Genomic DNA, 21,948 nt, shown 5'->3' with positions numbered 1-21,948 from the left:
CAAGTGAATAAATTGACCTCGAATGACACAACCATAATCTAGTGTTAGATGAAAGGCAAGGGATTTTGGTGGAGCTTGGGGTGGGTGGGGGGTGGGGGGGCTGCGGTAATGTAACTAAACTGCATTCTCGGGCGGGTTTGGCCCCCACATTGTACTTTGCATGCAAATGAGCTAGTTATTACTATCGATGTTATTTGGAAGATCGTGTAAGGCGTGTGTATTGGAAGCCCTTTAAGTTGCAACCGAGGGTCCGATTATGGCGATCTTGCATTGGCCCATCAAATTTAATGTATGTGGTCGTTTTGGCTTATCTGGTTTGCAACATAGCCCAGTTGGGAATCAGGTTACCGCGAATACATTTGTTGGGATTGACTTTAATAATGAGGCTGGTTTTGTTTAAAAAAAAAATTCATGGTTTCCAATTTTAGAGGAGAAAGACATACATTATGGCTAGTGTTAAAGTAAATATGTGTGAACGCATATGTAAGTGACTACACATAATTTTCCCCTGTAAATTGGGCTTCTGAAATTGGGTGATTATTCGGAGATTTACATGGTTTAGAATAGTTAAATTTGTTTTGTGCATAGTACACAGCTACATTTTGATTGGCATGGGGAGTGTTTTTGTTTTGTGTGTGGCTTTTTTTTTAAAGTTTAGGGGGTGGGAGTAAAGAGGGGGACCGAGGGATTAACCAAATATGCACTCGAGTGATCAGTGATTAGCTGTATGCTTTAAAGCAAAGAACTCATTTTTTTAAACAGAAAAAGGCCACATGAACATACATAAGGAATAATGCAACGTTACAAGAAAGTTTCATTTAACTCGAGTCGACAAATTGGTGTTAATATTTTCCCTTTCTGATGAATGTGAAGTGTGTAATGGGAGATGACCTTCGGGGGCAGTGGTTTTGTAAAAGATATATTTGATGGAAAAGCTGAATGCCTCTTCTGGAGGGCTGATCCTAATCTAGACACGTAAACTTCAGCTATGAAAGAAATGCAAGGTTAAATAATTAAACTCAATTTACAAAGCTGCTCCATAAAGAATTTAAGAATTAAAAATATATCCGCATTGCAGAAGGCTGGGTAGAATGCAAAGGACTAGTTTAAACTCGGGCTGTAGAAACTGCAGGGAGACAACCTTGCCTCGGAGCGTGGACGCCTTCCCAGGGCACGTCTGCCTCGCAGGCAGCCACAAAGCAAATGGGGTAGAACTTGGACAAGAACCGCCCCCCTCCCATCCCGGACCTCTTTAAGTTGGAGAGCAGCGTGGGGTGGGTTTTTTTGTTGTTGCTGGTGGTCATCGGATCGTGTCGAGTCTGGGCGTCCGGCCGCAAGCCGGTGGCTGGCGGCGGCCACGAGAGGCAGAGCACGAGTTATCGCTGCGGGAGCTGAGCCCGGGTTCCCGACGTGCTCGGGCCGGCTGCGGGCGAGGAGGGCGCGCTGGGGCCGCGGAGAGCTGGGCCCGGGTCGGGGCCGAGCGCGCGCGCGCGCGCCGCCTGTAGGGGGCAGACTCCGGGCTCCGGGCGGGCGGGCGCCGGGCGTCCGGGGCCGGCTCTGGGGCGGACAGGCGGGCGAGTGGGTGGGGCGCGAGGGCGGTGCGGCCTGCCGGTCTCGGGGGCGGGGAGCGGCGAGCCGGCGCGGAGAGGGGACGGGAAGGGAGGGGAGGGGGCGCGCGGCGCACAGCTGCAGCAGGCGCCCCCCCCACCGAGCGCACGGACGAGCATGGCGGCCGAGGCCCTACCGGCTCCCCGCCGCCCTGCCCGCGGGCTCCGACGCAGTCTCCAGAGCAACAGGTTAAGCCGGCGAGACGTCAGCGCCCCCCCTCCCCGCACCCGGACCCTTCCCCGGCGGCGCGCCGGAGCCCCCGCCCTCCTTCCCTCCCTCCGTCCCCCGCCGCTCCCGGTTCCCGGCCGCTCCCGGCCGCGGTCTGTTGTCATTGTGACGTCACAAAGGGACCGGCGCGGGTGGAACCTTCCCCTCCGTGACGTCAAAAGTCGGGCCGGTGGTTCCAGGCGCGGTGGGGCTGCTGGGGAAAGAGGGAGCGGAGCGGGGGCGGGGGCTGTCGCGGAGCCCGGCCGCAGCGTGGGAGGAAGAAGATGCACCCGGTCTCTGCCTTCCGCCCCGGAATGCAGCAAGTCCCACCAGGTGAGCACTGGAGGAGCCTGACTCCCCATCCGAGTGCCTTCGAACCTTGTTGGGATGCCATTTAGGGGGTAGCAGCCGAGCAGGGAGGAGGCGCCTCCTTTCTGCAGGAATGTCTTCACTGCCTTAGTTTCAGGTCTCCTGGTGGTGTTGCATTACTTCTCTGATTGCGTTACTACTGTGGTCCCCACACCAATGCTCATGAAAACGTAGGAATCTACATTTGGCGAAAGCTTGGCCTTGTGAGGGGACGGTGTTGTGGATTTGGCTGCATTAAGTCGTGTTAGGGGGTGTCTGTCTTTCAGGGTAATGCTGCACAGCAGCTGCTGTTGCTCTTTCTGGAAGCCTTGCATTATTGGGGGGGGGTGCACTGTAGAAAGGGAAGACTTGTCTACTTAGGTCACAGGATCACCAAGTCTCAAGGTGCTCTGAGCTTAGTTCTCAACAGGAGGACAGATGTCTCACATTCTGAGCTTTCACGGTAAAATGGAAAAAGTAATATCTGTCTTTGTCACTTTACTAAGTCGTTGAAACGATCATGTGGGTGGAAGATGTAAAACAGTGTGTTTCTTTGTATGGAAAGTGGCATTATTACTTGAGCTGGTGGAAGGCAGCGGGTTTGGTACAAGTGGTCTCAAAAGCTTTCGATGCCTGCCGAGTTGCCATTTAGTTTATTGCCTTAGCAAAGCAGAGTTTGAGGGTGTGATTGTAGATGGCAGGCTTTGGGAGAAATGATTGTTGTATTTTTTATTAAATGACATCCTTGAGAAGCTCATAAATTGCAATATAATCCTGTCTTAATTGTGTTGGGTACAGCTCCCATTGCAATACCTTAAATAACTGGAAACATTTGCCTTTTGGAGTCTGAATCCACTTGGACAATAAAACAGTTACACGTTTTGTTCAGTGGATATTTTCTGCCACTTCCATCGCTCCACGGGTTGGCTATTCTTAGGAGGAGTAACAGATAGGATACCTCAAGCTTCACAACCATTTGGCCTTAGCGTGATAGCAGGTATGATCTTGAAATAAGAAAATCTCTGCCACATAAAGATGTGATCAGACAAATTATCTGTCTGATTTCTGGAGACAGCTCAAGCAGAATTTGTACCATTAGTAAGTTTAAAGGATCTAGTAGTTTCACCCATATAAAAGTGCAGCCCGATTAAAAACCTGGAACAAGTTTGCTTCAGAAGGTTCAAAAGTAGGATTTACTGTATAATTACATAAAGTTGTAAAGAAAAAAAAGAGTAGAACTACACCAAAGTAAGAATTTTGGATTTATGAGGGTCCCCTTCCCCATTTTGTCCAATCAGGTTATTTTGTAGTTACAGGGAAAGAACTTGAAGAAGTTATTTAATTGCCATGCTTTTCCTTTCCTGGGGTGTTCATATGGCTTTTGTTCCCCTTATTTCTAGTAGTGAAAACCTTGCCCTTTTCACCATAAATCTGGGGCAGAGGAAATTTATTATTTTTGACAGGCTAGAAAACTCAGGGCATGGTAGGAAAGTGCTCTATCACTGAGCTACACCCCAATTCCAGGCCGAGGAAATTTAGCAGCTATCACTGTACAGAGGAGGGTATCTAGAGAGTACAGAAGTAATATAGTCAGGTTCAGAGTGTCAGTGAAATTTAAAATGAAAACTAAGTTATGTCCAAAAGCTCAATTTGGGTTATTACCTTATTGTTAGCTGATATTGAACTCCTGTTTTCCCATTGCCACTGGCCAAAATAGCCAATTAGAATTCTTTTGTAATTAGAGGGTCTAAGGGATCCTTTCCCTCATAGTTGGTTAGACCAGTCCCTGTTGCAGGGTTGTGGGCTACTGATTCACTAAAAGTGACTTGAGAATAACTACAGTGTTAACATATACACCACTCCAAAGATTTTTTTAAACTTCCTTCAGAACAAGAAAATATTTGGGAACGTATAACTGGTGTTTATTATATAGAACTGTTTTTGTTTTCCTAAAAATACAAGGAAAAATCCTACTAAGCCTAGTACATTAAGTGTTTGTCAAGGGCTGACCTGGAATATTTTTAATCTAGTGATCATGATTGTAGGAGCCCTTGATCATGATTGTAGGAGGACTCAGACATTGTCTGAGGATTCATTAGAATCCTGGATACTGTGTTCTAATCCTCCTTATGTTGCTGGCCCAAGTCCCCCTAGGATTACAGTATCAGCTCTTCTAACCATCTTCTTCCTACCCAAGTGACTTGCCTTAGGGTGCAGAACATTCTGTCTGATACCCCAGCTCTGAACTTTTGGCCCACAAAGGCCCACATCACTTCTGGCCAGTGGGCTGCTCTGGGGTTTGCCTCTGTCCCCTTTGGCTCCCACCCAGAAGGCTTGCCAAGTGTCAGTTGTTTGTTCCCAAATCTGGTTATTCCAGTTGGGCTTATTGTTGTAATTATAATTAAATATTATGTAAACCTTGAGTGAGTGTGAAAAGAGTTTGGTTTCTATGAAAACTTTTAAGTTGAATGCTTTGGGGAAGACTTGATAAAAGTCAGTTACTTAAAAAAAAAAGGCTGTTAAATTAGATGTGGGTCAGACATTTAAAAGATTTTGTGGGTTCTTCACACTCACTGCTTTGCAAATCATTCTTCTCCAGACCCAAATGTCAGTTATACTCAAAGTCGTTCCTCAACACATAAGCACAGTGTGGAACAACTCTCAGAAGATTCATAACAAGAAAAAAAAGACCATGGCCCTCTATGAAGAGATTAGCAACTACAAGTATATTTGTGTATTTTAAGTTAAAATCCCATGTTGTTATTAGTTTTTTTTTTTTAAATTGAACTCAGGGCCTCACCTTGCTATGCAGGTGCTCTACCACTTGAGCCACTCTGAGAACCCATTATTAGGTTTTATTAAAGCTTTGTTGCCTATAAAATTTGTTTCCATTATTTTGCCAACTTCTGGTCCCTATCACCTCTGATAGTAGTGCTTCCAAATGTATTTAGACTGTTGCAGACATAAACTAAGATTCCTATCTAATTTCTGCCAGAAAGCCTAGGTAACGTGAATCTGTAGAGTAGTCCTACTGAGGTAATTTGTACTACTTTCAGAATTACAAATAATTGTGCCATTCACTGGTGGCTAGGGTCAGAAAAAGTAGTGATCTTACACCTTGTACATAGAGTTTGGAAGCTTATATTTTGTAACCTGGCAACTTAATTGTCTTATGAGATGTTGAAGGTCTGTTCCATTTCAAATCCTTAGGCCTACCTATTTATGAAAATAAAACAAATTGAATCTGTTTCTTACTTTGAAGCAGTCATTTTGTTTATTTCTATTCCCTAAGTAACCGCCCCCCCCCCGCCCACCCACTTCCCCCATGACCCCCCAACTCCAGTCTCAGTCTTCTTTTTCTTATTTTCTTTGTGCATATAGGCTTTTCCATACTTTCAGGCTTCTTACATTCCAGGAGATGGGAAGGCGGATGACTTGATTTTCTAAACTTGTATCTGTCAGCTTTTATGTGTATGTGTGTGGGTGATGTTGGAAATCACATCCAGGGTTTTTTTTTTTTTGGCAGCATTGGCTTTTGAACTCAGGGCCACAATGCTTGCAAGGCAAAGGAGGTACTCTTTTTTTTTTTTGCGGTACTGGGCTTGCACTCAGGGCCTACACCTTGAGTCTCATTCCACCAGCCCATTTTGTGAAGGACTTTTTTCTAGATAGGGTCACACGAACTATTTTCCCAGGCTGAATCCTGTGTAGCTAGGATTATAGGCGTAAGCAACCAGGGCCTGGCAAGGCAGGTACTCTTACTTCTTGAGCCACTCCTCTAGCCTTTTTTTTGAGATGGGGGTCTCCTGAACTTTTTCCCTGTTGCTGGCTTTGATTGATGTTCCTGATTTCTGCCTCTTGAATAGTTTAGGATTATAGACATGAGCCACTGATGCCTGGCTGCCTTCAGCCATTCTTGGAACTTGGAAGTTGGTCAATCCTTCAGCCTTCTGACAACCTTAGGTTTTTTTTTGAAACTGAGGCTTGCTATGCTGTCCAGGCTGGCCTAGAACTCCTCAGTGTTGGGAAGACTGGCATGCTATATGAATAATCTTAGGCTTTTTGAATAAGCTTAAAGATTTTTGATAAGGTTTCAATCAGTTTTGATTCATAATAAAATCATTTAACTATGGAGCTCATTCTTGTAGGAAGTGACCACCATTTTGCTTCTGGTGCCATAATCCTGCCTGCTTCAGGACTTCTGTTCCTCTCACTTGTTGCAGGTGGCTTGCTGGAGGTGGGGTAGGGGTGTGTGGGGGAGCCTCAGAGTGCTGAGATTTGAACTCATAACTCAGGGCCTCATACTTGCTATGCAGAAGCTCTACCATTTGAGCTATGCCCCTGATCCTGTTTTTGTTTTCGCCCTTTTTTTTTTTTTTTTTTTTTTTGAGATCAGCTGGCAGGCTGCCTTGAACTCTCAATCCTGCTTCAGTTTCCTGAGTGTTGGGATTACAGGCAGGCACCATCAATGTGCAGGTGGCTTTTATCTTCCTTACTCTTGTAGAGGCAGGATGTCTGGGATAGGAAAGGCCCATGTTTTACTGTCCATGCAGATACTGTCCCAGAGGGCAAGGTCTAAGTCAGACCTGAGTGAGCAACCAGAGCCGCTGGTTTTCTTTCCTCTTACACCATCATTTACCTTGCCTCAGATTTCACTGTTTTTTTCTTTTCTTTTTTCTTTCTTTCTTTTTTTTTTTTTTTTTTTGTGAGGATGCTGCCCAGCCTCCTTAGGGCTCTCTTTGTTGTTTGAAGAGGTAGGCCAGAAGCCCCAGATTGCAGAATACACTTTTAGATGGCCACACAACGCCCACCCTTGAAAGAATTGTGAAGAAAAGACCCAGTCAGTTCTGGAATAACCACCCACATTTATGGTTTCCATAGCGAGTTCACATGAGAAAAGGGGCTTTTGAGTCCATTTTACAGAAGAGAAAACCAAGGGCAGTAGAGACTTTATATGGTTAAAAGCTATATCTCTTCTGTACTTTTCAGTTCATATGAAAAAGAAGTGAAATAAATGGTCTGTGTAACCCTGAAGGGGAGAAAAGATCAAAAAAGGGCTCTTGTTAGCTTTTGATAGGGCTTCTGCTTGAGAAAGTTGGGCAAGTGAAGGTGATTTTTGTCTTTCAAGAACAAGAAATTTGTCAGTCTATAGCATTTGCTTGTGTTTTTTTAAGCACCAGTTGGTGGAGCTACCCCTTTGTCCCCAGCTGTCCATCTGAGTCATCATTGGAAGAAGAGCTGAGGTCCCAGAATCCAATGGGATTGGCTGTTTGTACTGTTTTTGCAGTTACCCCCATCACAGTCTAGGTTGTACCTGAGGGCCAATGTGGGCAGCGGAAGTTCTCCAGACTTCCAGGAACTATTTTGATTTCACAGGGCTGTAACTAAGATTTGTTTCAGTACCTTTTCTTACACTTGTATTGTTGCTCCTGACTTTACTGCTTGGGAGATTATGGGGCACTGGAGGTAGTCATTTTTGCCCTGGGTCCTCACCAGGAGCTAGGCCATCCGTTAAACAAAGACTGTCCAGATGTGTTAACCAGGCAGCATGAGTAATGGGAACATTATATGTAATTGCTGTCATAGTCACAAGGATGTATTACAGGGATAGAGAACCCTGCTGGTAGAGTTCTTGAGAGCTGTTCTGAAGAGTTGATGTTGCCTAAAAGGCCTAAATGGGATCTTAAGTTCTAATTTTGTGGGTCTGTCAAGCTCTATCACCCATGAAGAGGAAGACTAGTGAACATTGGAGTATTGTCAACAGCAATATTGAGTTACCATGAATCCTAGAAAGCTAGTAATACATTGCTGTGATTTTTGCCTCTCCATACTCCCAGTAGGCTCTCTCCTCATATCTGCTGTTCTTAATTACAAACAGTGAGTTTTGTTTCCAGGAACTTTTATTATTATTTTTTGATGGCACTGGGACTTTTAAAAAATTAATTAATTAATTAAGGTGGTACTGGGGTTTGAACTCAGGGCCTCACGCTTGATATGTAGCCACTTTGCCAGCCTTTCCAGAAACTTAAAAAATTTTTTTCTTTTGTTTTTTTGAGACATGATCTCCCTATGTAATCTAGGCTGGCCTCCTCCTGAATACTGGGATTAAAGACATGCACCATCACATTGGCTTTCCAACAACTTTTTTGGGGTTGAGGAGCAGTACGAGGGATGTGTTGTGAGTGTCTTTTGTATCAGGAGACTACCCGCTCTTTGACTTACTGGGACAGCAGCCCAGGTATTTCTTGTGACTGAATTGGCCAGGAGAGTGTAGGAGACCTTTTGGCATTTCTTTTATTGCTTTTAAAATCTGGGTGGTTCTTTTTCCATTATTTCTTAACCACCATTTTGGTGAGGGCTCATCCACAATGTGTATTATCTCTTGGTTCTCACTTCTTCCAGCTGTTGAAGTGTTTGGTGCCTGTGTGGGGAGAAGCAGGTGCCAGAAGGAAATGAGCAGGGATTAGAACTGAGCATGTGTTTCTGCATTTATTCCTTCCATAGGCTTGCAGAAGGGCGTGGAATGAATGCTTATTCTGTTAAGCAGCAGAGTGCTGGCTTTTTAAGTATGCCTTATTACTACTAGTACATGGGCTTTGGTCGTGAAGTGCCTCAGATTTGGACACACTTGTTTGGAATATATAGGCCACTTCTGTGGTTACGAATAAGGTTGATAATACGAACTGAGTTTAAGATTGACTCTGTGTTAAGCTGGCTGTGTGACTCTGGGCAAACTACACAGTAGCTGAGCTACTTCCTCACCTGGCAGACTTGTTCCTCACACCTCACAGGCTTGTTGCTGGGAGAGCCAGGGAGTTTTTTTTTTTTTTTTTTTTTTTTGATGTGAAAGCACTTTGTAATCTGCCTACTGCTGCACAAATGCTCAAGGTATTATTACACAGTTGGAAATCACCAACACAGAGACATCAGGCCTGCCGGCAGCCTTCCTAGCTGACTCAGAAATAAATGAATCCAGTGAACTTGGTACCAAGCAACAGACCCACTTCGAGACTTAGAACACAGATTATAAGGTGATGTAATCACTCTCCTCCTTCACCCTCTCTCTGTACTGGTTGTTGGGTATCTGCTGTACCAGCCAACACTTGACTCCCAAACATGTCTGGGTGGTGAATTAGAAGGATAGATTGAGAATTAAGATTAGAGTGGCATTAAATCTGTGTACAAAGATGTTTAACCAAAGATCTTGAAGCAATAATCCTTGACATTGAACATCTGATCATGATCTTTCAATGGCTGTTTTGGCCTTCGGGATCAAGTGTATACCAGGTTTGTTCTCAGCGTGGCATAAAAGCCCTTCTTGCTCAACCCTGGACTTGTCCTGTCTCCATCCACTTCACATACTCAAGGCTTCTGCTGAGTTCAGCCTCTTTAGTTTTGCAAATTCTGGGCCTTTATTTGTTCTGTGAGTGTATTTTCTGAGGAACCAGGTGTCCCTGAGAGACCTTATGGGGATAGCTTGTCATCCTCTTCCCCCAAAAAACAGAACAGCCATATACCTTCTTTCTAGGTGCTCAGGTTGTTTGTTTACAGATCTTTCACTGTGTTAACCCTCACAAGAGAGGGGGCTGCATTTTATAAGTCATTGTGGGTTGGTGTTAATATCTAGTCTCTAGTATATATACAGTCAAGGAATATTTGAGTTAAAGCTGGTGAAGTATGTCAACTGCTGCCTTGTAGTGTGAGCAATTTGGTGTGGATCTAGTGGGAAAAGATGGAGTTGACTAATCAGAACTTCAGATTCTTCAATTTTATAACTGGGACCTTTGTACTGTTACCCTTATTGATTACACATCTTACACTTTATCTGACACAGCTGGGGCTTGAAGCCCAGGCCTGGATACAATAGAAGGCCCTCTCCACTGTTGCCTTTGGACAAGTTTTTGTGACATGTTTCCTTCTTTCAGGTGTTTTCTTAGTTATCCTTGGTAACTGCAATAATTGATTCATTTTGATGGAAAAATAAAACTCATATGTAATCTCCATATCTAATTGTAAGTCAGTACCATTTTCCCCTTGTGAAAATAGCTTTTTTGCTTTGTATAAAATCATTCCAGTCAGACAGTACTCAAAGATAAAAATTACTGAAATTGCATGTAGGGTATTCCTGTACTTGTAGATGTACAGGCTTATTACCTGCTTTTTTGCATTTATACCTTATTTCAGTTATCAAAATACAATGATTCTTAATGGCTAGAAGGCACTCAGTTGACACATACTTCACTTGACCTGTCCTCCATGATGGCTTTTCTGCAGGTTTAGGTCTGTTGGACGAAATGATGTATTGTCCTTCGTGCTTTGTATGTATCCTTTTGCCCTTAACTCCAAATTCATCATTGTGGAATTACTGACTCAGAAGTACCTGTGTTTCCCTTTTGATCTCTCTTACCACATTGCTTTCTGGAAAGAGATGTTTTACTAATTTACAGTTCCACCCATGGTGCATGTTAGGCCAGCGGGTTTGTTTGTTTGTTGGCTTTTAAAAACCAATACAGGCCCTTGTAAGGAGCAGTAAAGATGTCAGTTGAGTTTTATTTAAGTTTCTGTTTTCTTTCCTTGTCCTCTCTCAGGGCATTTAGAACTAAATGAGATAAGATATGTGAAAGCACTTTGTAAAACAAAATTGCTCTAAGAACACAATGTGTTAGTCAGAAGGGCTGTAGTGGTGAAGGGAAGGGGAGAGTCAGTATAATTGTACAATTACATTTTTTGGTATTTATGAGGTTCTTTTCTTTGTGAGGAATGGGAGATACTTAAGTAATAAAGATGACCTAGAATCACTTTGTTTGTACATGTGATTTCAGCCCTGTTTGCCAGGGTGGGCTTTGTACTGTTAACAAAGGTCCCTTTGGGCTGTGTCTTTGGAAGATCACTCAATTAAATACAGCTGATAATGTTTTGGTTGCTTACAATGTCCTGGCGTTATGTTAGGTGTTTAAAAGTGTGACACTGCCTTCCTCCTGAGAGAATTTATAGTTTGTTTAATCAGCAATAGGGATGTAAAACCACTGGAAAGAAAGCATGACTTTGGAGTGAAACTGGAGTTTGATGATCTTGATTATGTTTGCATTATGGTGATCTTGGGTAAATCACTTTACTTCTCAGTTTCTTTTCCTTCTGTTTATGAGATAGACACTCACTATGTAGTCCAGACTGGCCTCCAGCTTTTGATCTGCCTGCCTCTGCCTCCTTAGTGCTGGGATTACAGGCATGGCCCACTATGCCTAGCCTCAGTTTTTTCATCTGTAAAATGAGGGCAATTATATCTCTCTGATTGATCTCTCAAGGTTGTTTAGTGGAGGCAGGAGAGAGAATAGTGTTTCTGGGTCATCTTTGGTGATTACAGAATAATCCCAATTGTCTGAGGAAGAGAATGGAAATTGAAATAATAGGTGCTTAACACTTCCCTTCTCACCAAGGCTTGCCTTTTCCCCTAATTAATGGAAAAATTGCATGATCTAAGGATTTTTATCCCCCACACCCAACTTCCTGGTTTTCTGAAGCTGAGGTGGTATCACAGTGCCAGCATTCCTTTTTTGTATGTGTGTTCTGGTGAGTACTTTTGGAATAACTTTGCCTTCTTTTTAAATTTTCTAGTCAATATCTGTCTTTAGAGATGAGATGGAATTTAATGCTTATTGGTTTTACCCAAATTGCCCCCTTTCCCATTCTTATGTTGCCCAGAGCACTGAAGCTCCGTTTGTTCTATTTTCAGCTTGTAATAATGTCTTGATGTTGGAGGATGAAAGAGCCCATGTGAATGGAAGGCATTTAATAAGGAGTCATGGTCTGGGCTCACAGTTAAATTGGTAGCACATGGTTTTCATCTGCCTTGAAGGGTTTTGGTTATGTTGTCCAGCCTTTGTTGGAGCTGTGACATCACACATGCCACATGACTCCTTTTCAGAATGATGATTCTGAATGGCAAAGGCTAACTTGCCCTTGATGTTAAGTGCATGGTGGACTTGGCTTCTTAAAAATATTTTGAGGATTGTGAAATGTGTGGTAGAGCTCTATGAAGAGTTTCATTGCTGTGCAGCTAAGAGTTGGAGGGTTGTGGTGGTGGACAAGAACACTCCCATCTTATTAATGAGCCTATCTATTTTAGTATGATTTTGCTTAATACTCAGTTCTACTCATTGTTCTTTTGAGCCTTTTCACAGGAATTCCTAGGTTTTTTGTTTAGTTCATTATTTTTATTTCCCCTTTTTCCTTCCTGTCTGTTTTTTTTTTTTTTTTTGAGACAGGGTCTTACTATGTAGTTCAGGCTGGCCTCCAACTAGAGCTCCTCCTGCCTCTGTCTCTCCCACCAGAGTGCTGGGATTTTATAGGTATGTGCCACAATGCCAGATACATTTTTTGAGGGGGGGTTATTTTATATATATCACATTTTTCCATAAAGGATTTACAGCTATATGAATTGTAATTCCAGGAGCAAATAATTTTTGCTTTGATCCTATGAAAGTTGAGTTTCTCAAGGTAACAATGACAACCAGATTAAAATATGGGCAGCAAATAGTTGTCTTTCTCAAATCAGTAGTGTTTGGTGCTAAGCAGATTTAAAAAAAAAAATTATTGTTTCATTTTTGAAAAATTTGACCTAAAACTTTAATGAGAGTCAAGTTTTGCTAAGTAGTATTGGTATTGACACCCTGACAGAACTTTTAATCTGGAATAATTTTTAAGGATGCATGAAAGTAATCCCAGTGGTGATTATATCCTCAAGCGGCACAGATCATATTTCTGTTTAAGTGCCAGTGTTTTACCCCACAGTGCAGAGGGCCAGGGGAGAGTCTGGATTTAATAATGAACTTCTGAACTCCTGTTACCTTGGAGGGGTAGATTGGTGGGTGCTACAGCTTGAGCCAGTGTTCTGTGCCTTTAAAAATGTTTTCAAATACTCATTCTGTATTGTAATCCTCAAAACTACAGTAGGATTCCAAACCGTTGTGGTTTAAACTTAGTTGGAATCTGAAAGGTGGCTGACAGAGTGAAAGGAAACCTCCTTTCAATAAAAACATATCTGCTTGGTAGATTGTTCCAGAATCTGGGCTCTGGACAGATCTAAGTCATGGGTCAAGTCTCATAGTCGAAGGAGTTTTACTCAACTCCCCCTTTTTCTCACCCCTAGCTCAGTGTAAACACCACCAATTAGTTCTGTAGGAACCCCTGCAACAAATACAGACTTGCAGAGCCTCATGTTCTATCAAGGTTTTGTCTAGATGTGCTAAGGAACTCAGTACTGCATACTCTGCTGTATTTGTGATAAATCAGAACTCTAATGATGCTGTGAGAATCAACTAAATTGGGTCTTTTCTGTCAAAGAGCCAGCTCAGTTGGTAGAGCATGAGACTCTTAATCTCATGGTCCTGGGTTTGACCCTCTTCTTCCCCCCATTATCACCCTGTGGAATATATATGTCTGTCATTGTGTGGATATTAGCTAATTTCCCCAGTTGTACAGACAACTGTGTGCTCAGTGACACATCGTCAGGCTGTAAAGTTTCTGCCTTTAAGCAGAGAATTGTTTGTCATTGGATGTCTTAAAACTAAAACTGCTAGTTTTAGGATAATCATTGTCCAAAGGACTCTGCTTCAAGGTCCCTTTGGCTCATGGGTTAATTATATACTTGTGCTGCCATTTCAGGTCAAACAGTCATTTCAGACCTCAGTTTACCCAGAATCCTAAAATTCCTGCCTTATGAGTCACCTCTTTGTCTATGAGTACACCAACCAAATTTTCCATGCTCTCCAATCATGTCTGTTCTTCCCCTATTGCCTTCCCCTAAACCTCAATCTTAGACTGTCAACCTTAGCTCCCCTCATTAGAGCAAGGGGCAGTTCTATGTTAGGGATAAAAACTGAGGTGGTTCTTCTGCCCGGCGTGCTTGCTCATCTGGCTTTGGTTAGAAGCACACTCTTCTGCAGAAGTAGACTGCCTCACCCATCAACTTTGAAGCATGTGTCTGCTTTGTGATTTCGGCAGTGCCCCAATTTTCTAATAGTGCTAATAAAATGGGTTTTCTTTTGGCCCTAGTGAGCTGTGGAGCATTGGGAGGTGGGGAGGATGGGCCTGACTAGGAAGTGTCTGAAGCTAAAGTGTTTTTTTTTTTTTTTAATTTATTTTTTATTCTTCCTTTTCATTCTACTCCCTGCTCTAATTAAGTGATACTGTGGCAGTCCCAACATTGACATAACCCATGATGAAACACATTTCCTACTCAACTAGTCTTTTTTTCCTTTCCTCTTTCTGTGAGACTTGCTGAAATTGTCATGTTTCTATGCAGAATTTATTGGAGCAGTAGGGAAATCCTCTTGGGGGTATAAATAATGATGATTATAAAGAACAGTCAGTTTACTAAGGAAGGCTATTATCTTTGACTTGCAAAGCTTTTATAGCCAAACATTGTTTGCTTACAGTTGTTTAATACAAATGAAGACCTTAATGGTACCTATTGTAAGAGGGTGTCCTTTTTCTCCCTTTGTGCATGGAGGTCACCCAATAAAGAACAGAAGATGTCACCTTGCCCAGGCATGACAGCTTGTTTCTCTGAACAGGCATTATATATGGTTCATGAAGGCCTTAGATAGTGTTTTCTCTTTCAAGCAATGTGGCTCCTGGTTGCTTTCTTTCCTGCTATCAACAGCAAATAATCATCTGTGCTGAGTGATAAAAGATTTCTAAAGCTGATAGATCTCTTCATTACTTTTGGAGTCCCCTTCTGACTTCTTCCTACCCAGTTTATGAACTCAGAGATTTTTTTTTGGTGCTACTGGGATTTGAACTTGGGGTCTCATGTTTGCTAGGCAAGCACTATCTCTTGAGCCACATCTCCAGTCCCAGGGATGGTTTTAAAGCTAATTTAAGTGACTTATTAGAGTAGGAGCTGACACTCTCCTGTTCTTTTTTTGGCAGGGGGGTTGGGGGGAGGGAGGATGACAAAAATGAGGATTTAAACCCTGGGCCTCTTTGCATGCTGAGCAGGTGCTTTGCCACTGAGCTACATCCCTAGCCCTCTCTCTTTTTCATTTAGCATAAAATATACCTGCAGAGTAAGAAAAAGTCAAAAGATGCAGTTTTTAGTTGTTGTGAGGTTAAAGTCACTCCTTAGAATACTCTTTTTATTGTGCAGGTGTCACTATGTTATCCTGGCCGACCTCAAACTGCTGAGATCAAGTGATCCTGCTGGTTCAGCCTTCGGACCACAAGTGTGCCACTGTGCCTGGGCTTCATAGCTTTATTTTCTTCTCCTGGTATTGGGGATGGCATATGTGCTCTGCCACTGAGCCACATAGCACTTTTAATACATGGCTGACCTTTGCTGGATCTTCTGTGCAGCATCAATCTTTTAGCCTTTCTTTTTAGTTCTCTCTGATTCTCAGCTTTTTCCAGTCCTCTTGACAGTTCTGTTTTTCTTTTGACATGTTAGTGGTAGTTTAAATCAAGATGAGAGGCCTTTTGGGCAGCACAGTCTTTTCCTATGTAATTTTGGATGTGAATGAGATGTCTTTTTTAAGACAGTTATGTGGTTTTTAGTATATTCATAAACTTTTGCCACCATCACCAGGATCAATTTTAGAACATTTTCCTCACTCCAGTGGTAGTTTCTTTCCAGTTTACCCCAGATCCCCTGGTAGCCACAAATCTGTCTCTGAGGATTTGCTTACTCTGGATATTTCACATGAATGGAATCATACAACCTGTGGCCTTTTTGTGACTTGCTTCTTTTATGTAACACAAATGAATCTCAAGCACCATGTTGTAGGTGTAAGAATTTCATTCTTTTTGAAGACTTAATCATTGCATCATATGGATACACCACATGTTGCTTATCCAGCCATCACTGATGGTCATTTGGATTGTGTTCATCTTTCTCCTATTGTGAATATTTGTGTGGAAGTTTTCACATAGATTATGTTCCCATTTGTCTTGGAATACCTCAAGTCAGGAAAGCATGCATATTCTCATTGTTAAATTTGTTTCCTTTAGTTGTTTCAGTTTATGCCTCTGAGCTGCATGAGTCTTGTTCAGTAGTGTTCCGCTAGGGTCTCCACTTCTGTGGATCTTGTCTTTGTGGGGGGTGGGTCCTCATTTCCCTCACTGCCTAGTAGTCATTCTTCATTAGGCCTCAAGGTCTTATTTCCTCTACCCCTTCACATAAGTTTATGCTATAGAACCATGTATTCTACTGGCTTAATGATGGGATGTCAACTTCTATCATGGGATGATTTGCTTTTTATGGATGTTCAGGTATTTTTTGGCTGTGGTTGTGGGTCTTCAGATGGGTCATAGAGTTTTGGTTTCACAGGGTCTGGCTCCTATATGTGGTTTACTTTTGGGGAGGGACTTATTTTTCACCCTTACCTGCAGTTTTTTTTTTTTTAACCCCTTCAGTTTTTAACTGTTTTGTGGCCATCTGTGTTCACATTCTGTGTTAAAGGACTAGGTGGATTAGAATGACTGTTTACCTAGAAATTCTCCCTGATTTTCTTGTTTCTTTCAAGCCTGTTAAGCAGACAGGTGTCCTTTACTCTTTTGCCCTTAGGAGTTCTTTCAAGGAAGAGGATTGTGACATACTTTCTTGTGATATTTTTGTTCTAACAGCTGCTATGAACTTGTTGAGATGATATTGTCTCTTTTTGAGTCAGGCAATTTTTGCACATTTTGAAGTGGACAGGAGAAAGTGAGATGCAACAGAAGAGAAGGGAATGGTGGGGCTTGCAAATGGCATGTGGCCCATGGTGTTGGGAAGGGGAGCATTCTCTGAAATTAAGGATATGTAGTGCACTTAGTGGCATGGATGATAACAAGCCAAACAGCAATGTTTCTGTCAACTTTTGGAATTGTCTTTATTACACGGAGCTCCAGTTCATTGTCAAAAAATTCTTTACTAATGGTGTTAACCATGTTTTTCACACTCCGGTTTTTCTGGAATGAGCTTTCTGTTCCAAATCAACTCCTGAGTGTAGGCCATTAATATGGCTTACCTAATGGGAAGCCTTGACAGACCGCTGGTTGTATTTGATACTCTTCTCTGCAGTGGCAAATAACCAAAATTTATTAGGATAGATACTCACTTCAATTTAGAGAGAGAGAGAGAGAGAGAGAGAGAGAGAGAGAGAGAGAGAAAGAGGGAAGGCAGGGAAGGAGGGAGGGAGAGAGAGAAAATATGAATGTGTGTCTATATCTCTAAGGAGTTAATATTTTAAACTTTTGTTTAATTGGAATTCTTGTGTTCTGCTGGGCTGCTTTTGTGTGGTGTACCTATAACCTATACACATACTTGTGCCATTTCAAAAGCAAACACTTCATCCCTTCTACTAAAATTAAAATTGCTTATTGGAGCTAATTTTAAGAATTGAGTTAGAACTGCCCTATAATGTAATGCAGAATATTTCCCAATAATGCCTAGGTTAACAATGATAGTCTTGCTGTATTGTGCAAAAAAGGCTTCTGTTCAGACCCAGCTGGGTTTCAGGCTTAATTCATTGCTCTATGGTGGGATCACCACAGCTGCTGTGGGGCCTTTACAAATGCAAAAAAGCTGTCAGTGTTTGTTTCATCAGCTGCATAAGTGATGAGGCCAAGTTGAGGAATCCATTCCAGTGCGCAGTGTGCAGGCTGTAGCCATTATTGTTTACAGAATTAGTGTGTTGGAGCTTTAAAATAGTTGGCACATCGTCTGCCCTTTAAAAGCACAAGACTAAGGAACGAGACCAGTTGGTTGTTCTTGTAATGTTGGCTGGATCCAGCCCAGCCCTTGTATTTTAACAGTTATGGCTCTAGTTTGTGCTGTGGGACTTAACCCTCTTTGAATGCAGTTGAGGCTCCAAATTCTTGTCCCTGTAGTTCTCTGTCCCAAACTTAGGTTTGTATCCTTCATTTGTTCACTTAAAGGCATTTATTTAGGGTTCCTTAATTGAGTGTGAGAGCCTTAATCATTCTCGCAGCTCTAATTCAGGTGTCTGTGCAGTAATGTTTTAGATTTGACTCTGTAAGATTGCTTTTGCATTTCTAGGTAACGAAGGGGTATTCTACAGGACACTTAATGGATGCCTGTGACACCTTCCCCCAGGTCCTGGTGTAGCTGTGGCTATATGCTCAGTTCCTTTTGGTTTGGGCAAGCAGGAATTTGGGACTAGTCTATCGTTCTAGTTTCCCTCTCATTATTACTTCCTTTTCTTTTATTACTTTGTTTTTTCTTGCTTTTTTTTTTTTTTTTTTTTGACATAGGGTTTCCCTTTGTAGCACAGGATGTTCTGGAAGTCTGTATCATGATCCTTCTGCCTCTGGCTTCTGAGTGAGTGCTGGGATTACAAGTGTGTACCACCACTCCTGGCTCCAGCTTGCTATTCATTCTGTCTTTCCCTCCCTCCATCCCTTCTTTTTTTTGTCTGTGGTGCTGGGAATGGAACCCAGGGCTCCACACATGCCAAACGTGTGCTCTGTCCCCGCTTTCGTTTTAACTTGATTTATTTCCAGTCCTTTTCACAGCTCGGGGGTCTTTACAAAAGTTCTGTCTCATAGAAGCTGGAGGACATGGGTGGTGGCCAGTCTGCATAGTTTGTAAGAGTGGAGCTTGTCTGGTCTCTTAGCCAGCTGAGCTGAATAATTGTGCTTCCTTCCTCTCAGCTGGAAAGGCCCCAAAGTACTTTCCCATATTCATAAAAAAGATGGCATGAGGTTGGGGTCAGGGGGCTCCAAATTAGAGGTCAGTACTGACCAGTTTCATCTCCAAGAGCTGTCATGTGTGCTCTCCTTCATTTGTGGAGCCCAAGAGGACGTATGGGTCTGGGGAATTTCATACAGTGGTGTGCTGATTATCCAGTTTGGGGTCCTTAATTGGCCTTTCTTTTAAATAGAAAGAACTGGAGGTGTGGCTCAAGTAGTAGAGCATCTGCCTAGCAAGCACAAAGCCCTGAATTCATACTCCAGTACCACCAAAAAAAAAGAGTCCTTAGGATGGTCTCTGACAAGTTTAGTTTACCTCTTTAATTTCAGTGAACTTCCAGAGAATAAATTAAGATACCAGTTACTACCTTTCCTTTAAAAACCCTCCAACCTTCCATATCTAAGCCTATCTTCTCTCCCCCTCTCCCCCCACCATAATGCACATGTGTGTGAGTGCCCTGCAACAGCAGTAATGAAAAGCAAAATAGCGAACAGTGAACTGTGAACTCCACATCCTCCTTCCCCTCCACCTCCCAAAGACTAATTTTCAGGGCCTCATAAGGAAACAGTAGTTTCATGGTCATTGTTTCCCTCCAGCAGCTCTAGGTTGTACTTGTCTTGCTCAACCTGCTTCTCTCCTGGCTATGGTGTTTGTAATGTATTTTGTGCTTCAAGAATCTTTTATCAAAAGCCCCTCTTGCTTTTTGAGTTATTTTGAGATAAAACATTTTCTTGCGTTAGTTTGAAAGTTCTTTTTTTTTTTTACTTCTCTGACCCTCTTTGTTTAGCATTTTTTATTTTGGCAATAAGGGAAGCAGTTTAGTTAATACCTCTGTGTGTGTGTGTGTGTGTGTGTGTGTGTGTTTGTCAGTATCATTTTTTGACTTCAGGAGACCACCATTGTAGCCCTCCTAGAAAATGCACTACTCTAATAACAGTCTGGGTGTTGGCTGACCAGTAGTTGTTCCTCTACCAGCTTCTTACTGAGTGCCCAGGAGGATCTCTGGTCCTAGTCTTAAATTCTCAGTGTTGCTCACTGTAAAATGGAATGCATCTTCCTGGTAGACTGAAAGTGTTTCACTCTACTAAGCATAACTGAGCCCCCTACTCTGGAGCATTTCTTTCCACCTGTGCCTTGGTACTGCCTTCTTACAGCTGCTGTGGTGGTTTGAATTAGTACAACTTCCCGGATGGTGAACCTTCTTACCCTTTTTGGCTGTGGGGAGATACGGTGAATTCAATAGTCTGATCATAAACCAGAGACCACAGAGACCCTGGTCTCCCTGATCTCAATCTCCCCTTTCCTTCAAATGATAGGAGAGCAGCTCACCAGTATCTGCATTGCCTATACTTTTTTCACGTGGGGTAGTTCAGGGATTTGCTTAGGGGCAAGCAAAAGGCCTGGGCATGCCAGTAACCACCTGGAAAACACGGAAAATGCTCACCAACCGGTTAGGTGCTGAGAAGGGAACTGAACTCCCTGGAACAGCATTAGCTGTGACATTGGGTACAAAGTTGTTCTTAGAATCAGGTTTCAAATTACAGTGCAGTGGAGACAGATTCCACATACCCTGGGAATGGAGTGAGCTGGTTCCAGTTTTTCTAGTTGGGTGCCCCAAGCCATGTTGCTGACATGCCTTATGAAGACAGCCCTCATAAGGTGATGCTATTTCACCTTGGTTGTTACTGGGGACCTTTCTGAGTGCTTCCCACCTGTCAGCCTGCTGGTTCTGTTACTGTGCAAGTACCTGGGCATGTGGTAGGCTCTTCTTGGGCTGGGTGCATGCTGATCACCAGAGGTGTATGTTAGTTCACTTACATTCCTGAGTATGTGGTTCTGTTTGTTGGGGCCCTGTGAATAAACTGCATTCACCCAAGGGTTCATTGGGGGGTAAAGCTGGTTCCCTAAAATGAAGGTAGATAGCTTCCCCAGAATGCTGCTGGTTTAGAACTACTAAATCTTAATCCCAGAATTCAGAGAGGTGATCCCTTAATAGAAGTCAGAAAGTATAGATTCCTCTTCATTCCATAGAAGGGGGAGTGGATAGGAGCTCCCAGTTTATTAGAAATTGTGAGAAGGGGTGATGGCTGCCATTTTTTCTTTGAAAAAGCGTCAAAATCATTATCACTTAATACATCAATTTAATATTTGCCCTAATTAGTTTCTTATAAAAGTGTAGACTACATTTTCCTGATGGTTTTCAAAAACCCAACTGAAAAGCTCATCTTTAAACTTTAACTCTTAACTGCCCATGGTTATCTTGCTGCTGCTAATAGAAAATAAAAAGTTCGTTTGCCAAAGTGATTGTCATTTCCTTCTTAGGAGTGCAGCTTAACTCCAGGACTTCATTTAGTCGGAGGAAAATGGTTGCTACCTCCCTGTTAAGCTTCTTTCCATTATCCAGTTGTGGCAGAATGATTGCTGGGGAGGCCTAGGGAGGTGGGGGTCACATAAAGGAAGGCTAAGAAGTGGTGGTGCAGAAAGTGTACTTCTATCCAAAAGCTTGTATGGAGAGGAGGACGTTGGCTTTAGAAAGGGGGCCAAATGGGAGGGGGCAGCAATTGCTGAAGCATGACAAGCCTCCAAAGGCCCCTGGGACTTGAACACAAAAAAGGGAGCTTTTTGCAGCTCTTTCACATGCACACGTCTCCCTGGGCTCCATCCATTCTCCCCTGCTGTTTTGTAAATCTCCCAGTTGGAAATTTTTAACATGGGAGAGCTTCTTCCTGTGCTTCAGTTGGCAGAATGCTCACATGCAGCTGCAAAGAATTTGCTTTTCCTTTTCACAGCATCTCTCATTTAAAAGCATTAGTGAGACTACAAAACAAAATAAAAACTTGAGGATTTTTCAGAAGTGGAAGCCAAGTTTAATTAAAGTCAAGGAAGTTGGGGGCTATAACTCTTTTGTGAAGCCTCTTAAAGTCAGACGGGAGCGTGTGCCAAAGGCAGGCAAGGTGGGAAATGCCAGCGGCTGTTCCTCCTTAGGAAATTTAAAGGCCTGCTTGTCTGGGGTGTGTTTGCAGGATAACCTAGAACTTATCAAAAGATGTGCTGAGCCATCATCTCTTTGGTGGCCTCATATTGTTTGCCAGTTA

The 21,948-nt window shown here is 42.8% G+C and overlaps 1 protein-coding gene across 1 annotated transcript in view; it reads left to right on the top strand.

Annotated features, from left to right (window-relative positions):
* Positions 1-1,700: 1,700 nt before the first annotated feature.
* Positions 1,701-21,948, top strand: part of Jarid2 (jumonji and AT-rich interaction domain containing 2) — a 236,518-nt gene continuing 216,270 nt past the window's right edge. Inside the window, exon 1 of the mRNA XM_074082873.1 lies at positions 1,701-2,148. Coding sequence (XP_073938974.1) covers positions 1,726-2,148 — 423 coding nt within the window. The 5' untranslated portion in view covers positions 1,701-1,725. The remainder of the gene's footprint in view (positions 2,149-21,948) is intronic.

This window comes from Castor canadensis, chromosome 8 (assembly GCF_047511655.1).
Source record: "Castor canadensis chromosome 8, mCasCan1.hap1v2, whole genome shotgun sequence".
Taxonomy (NCBI): domain Eukaryota; kingdom Metazoa; phylum Chordata; class Mammalia; order Rodentia; family Castoridae; genus Castor; species Castor canadensis.
This window is presented reverse-complemented; position numbering and strand designations above follow the sequence as displayed.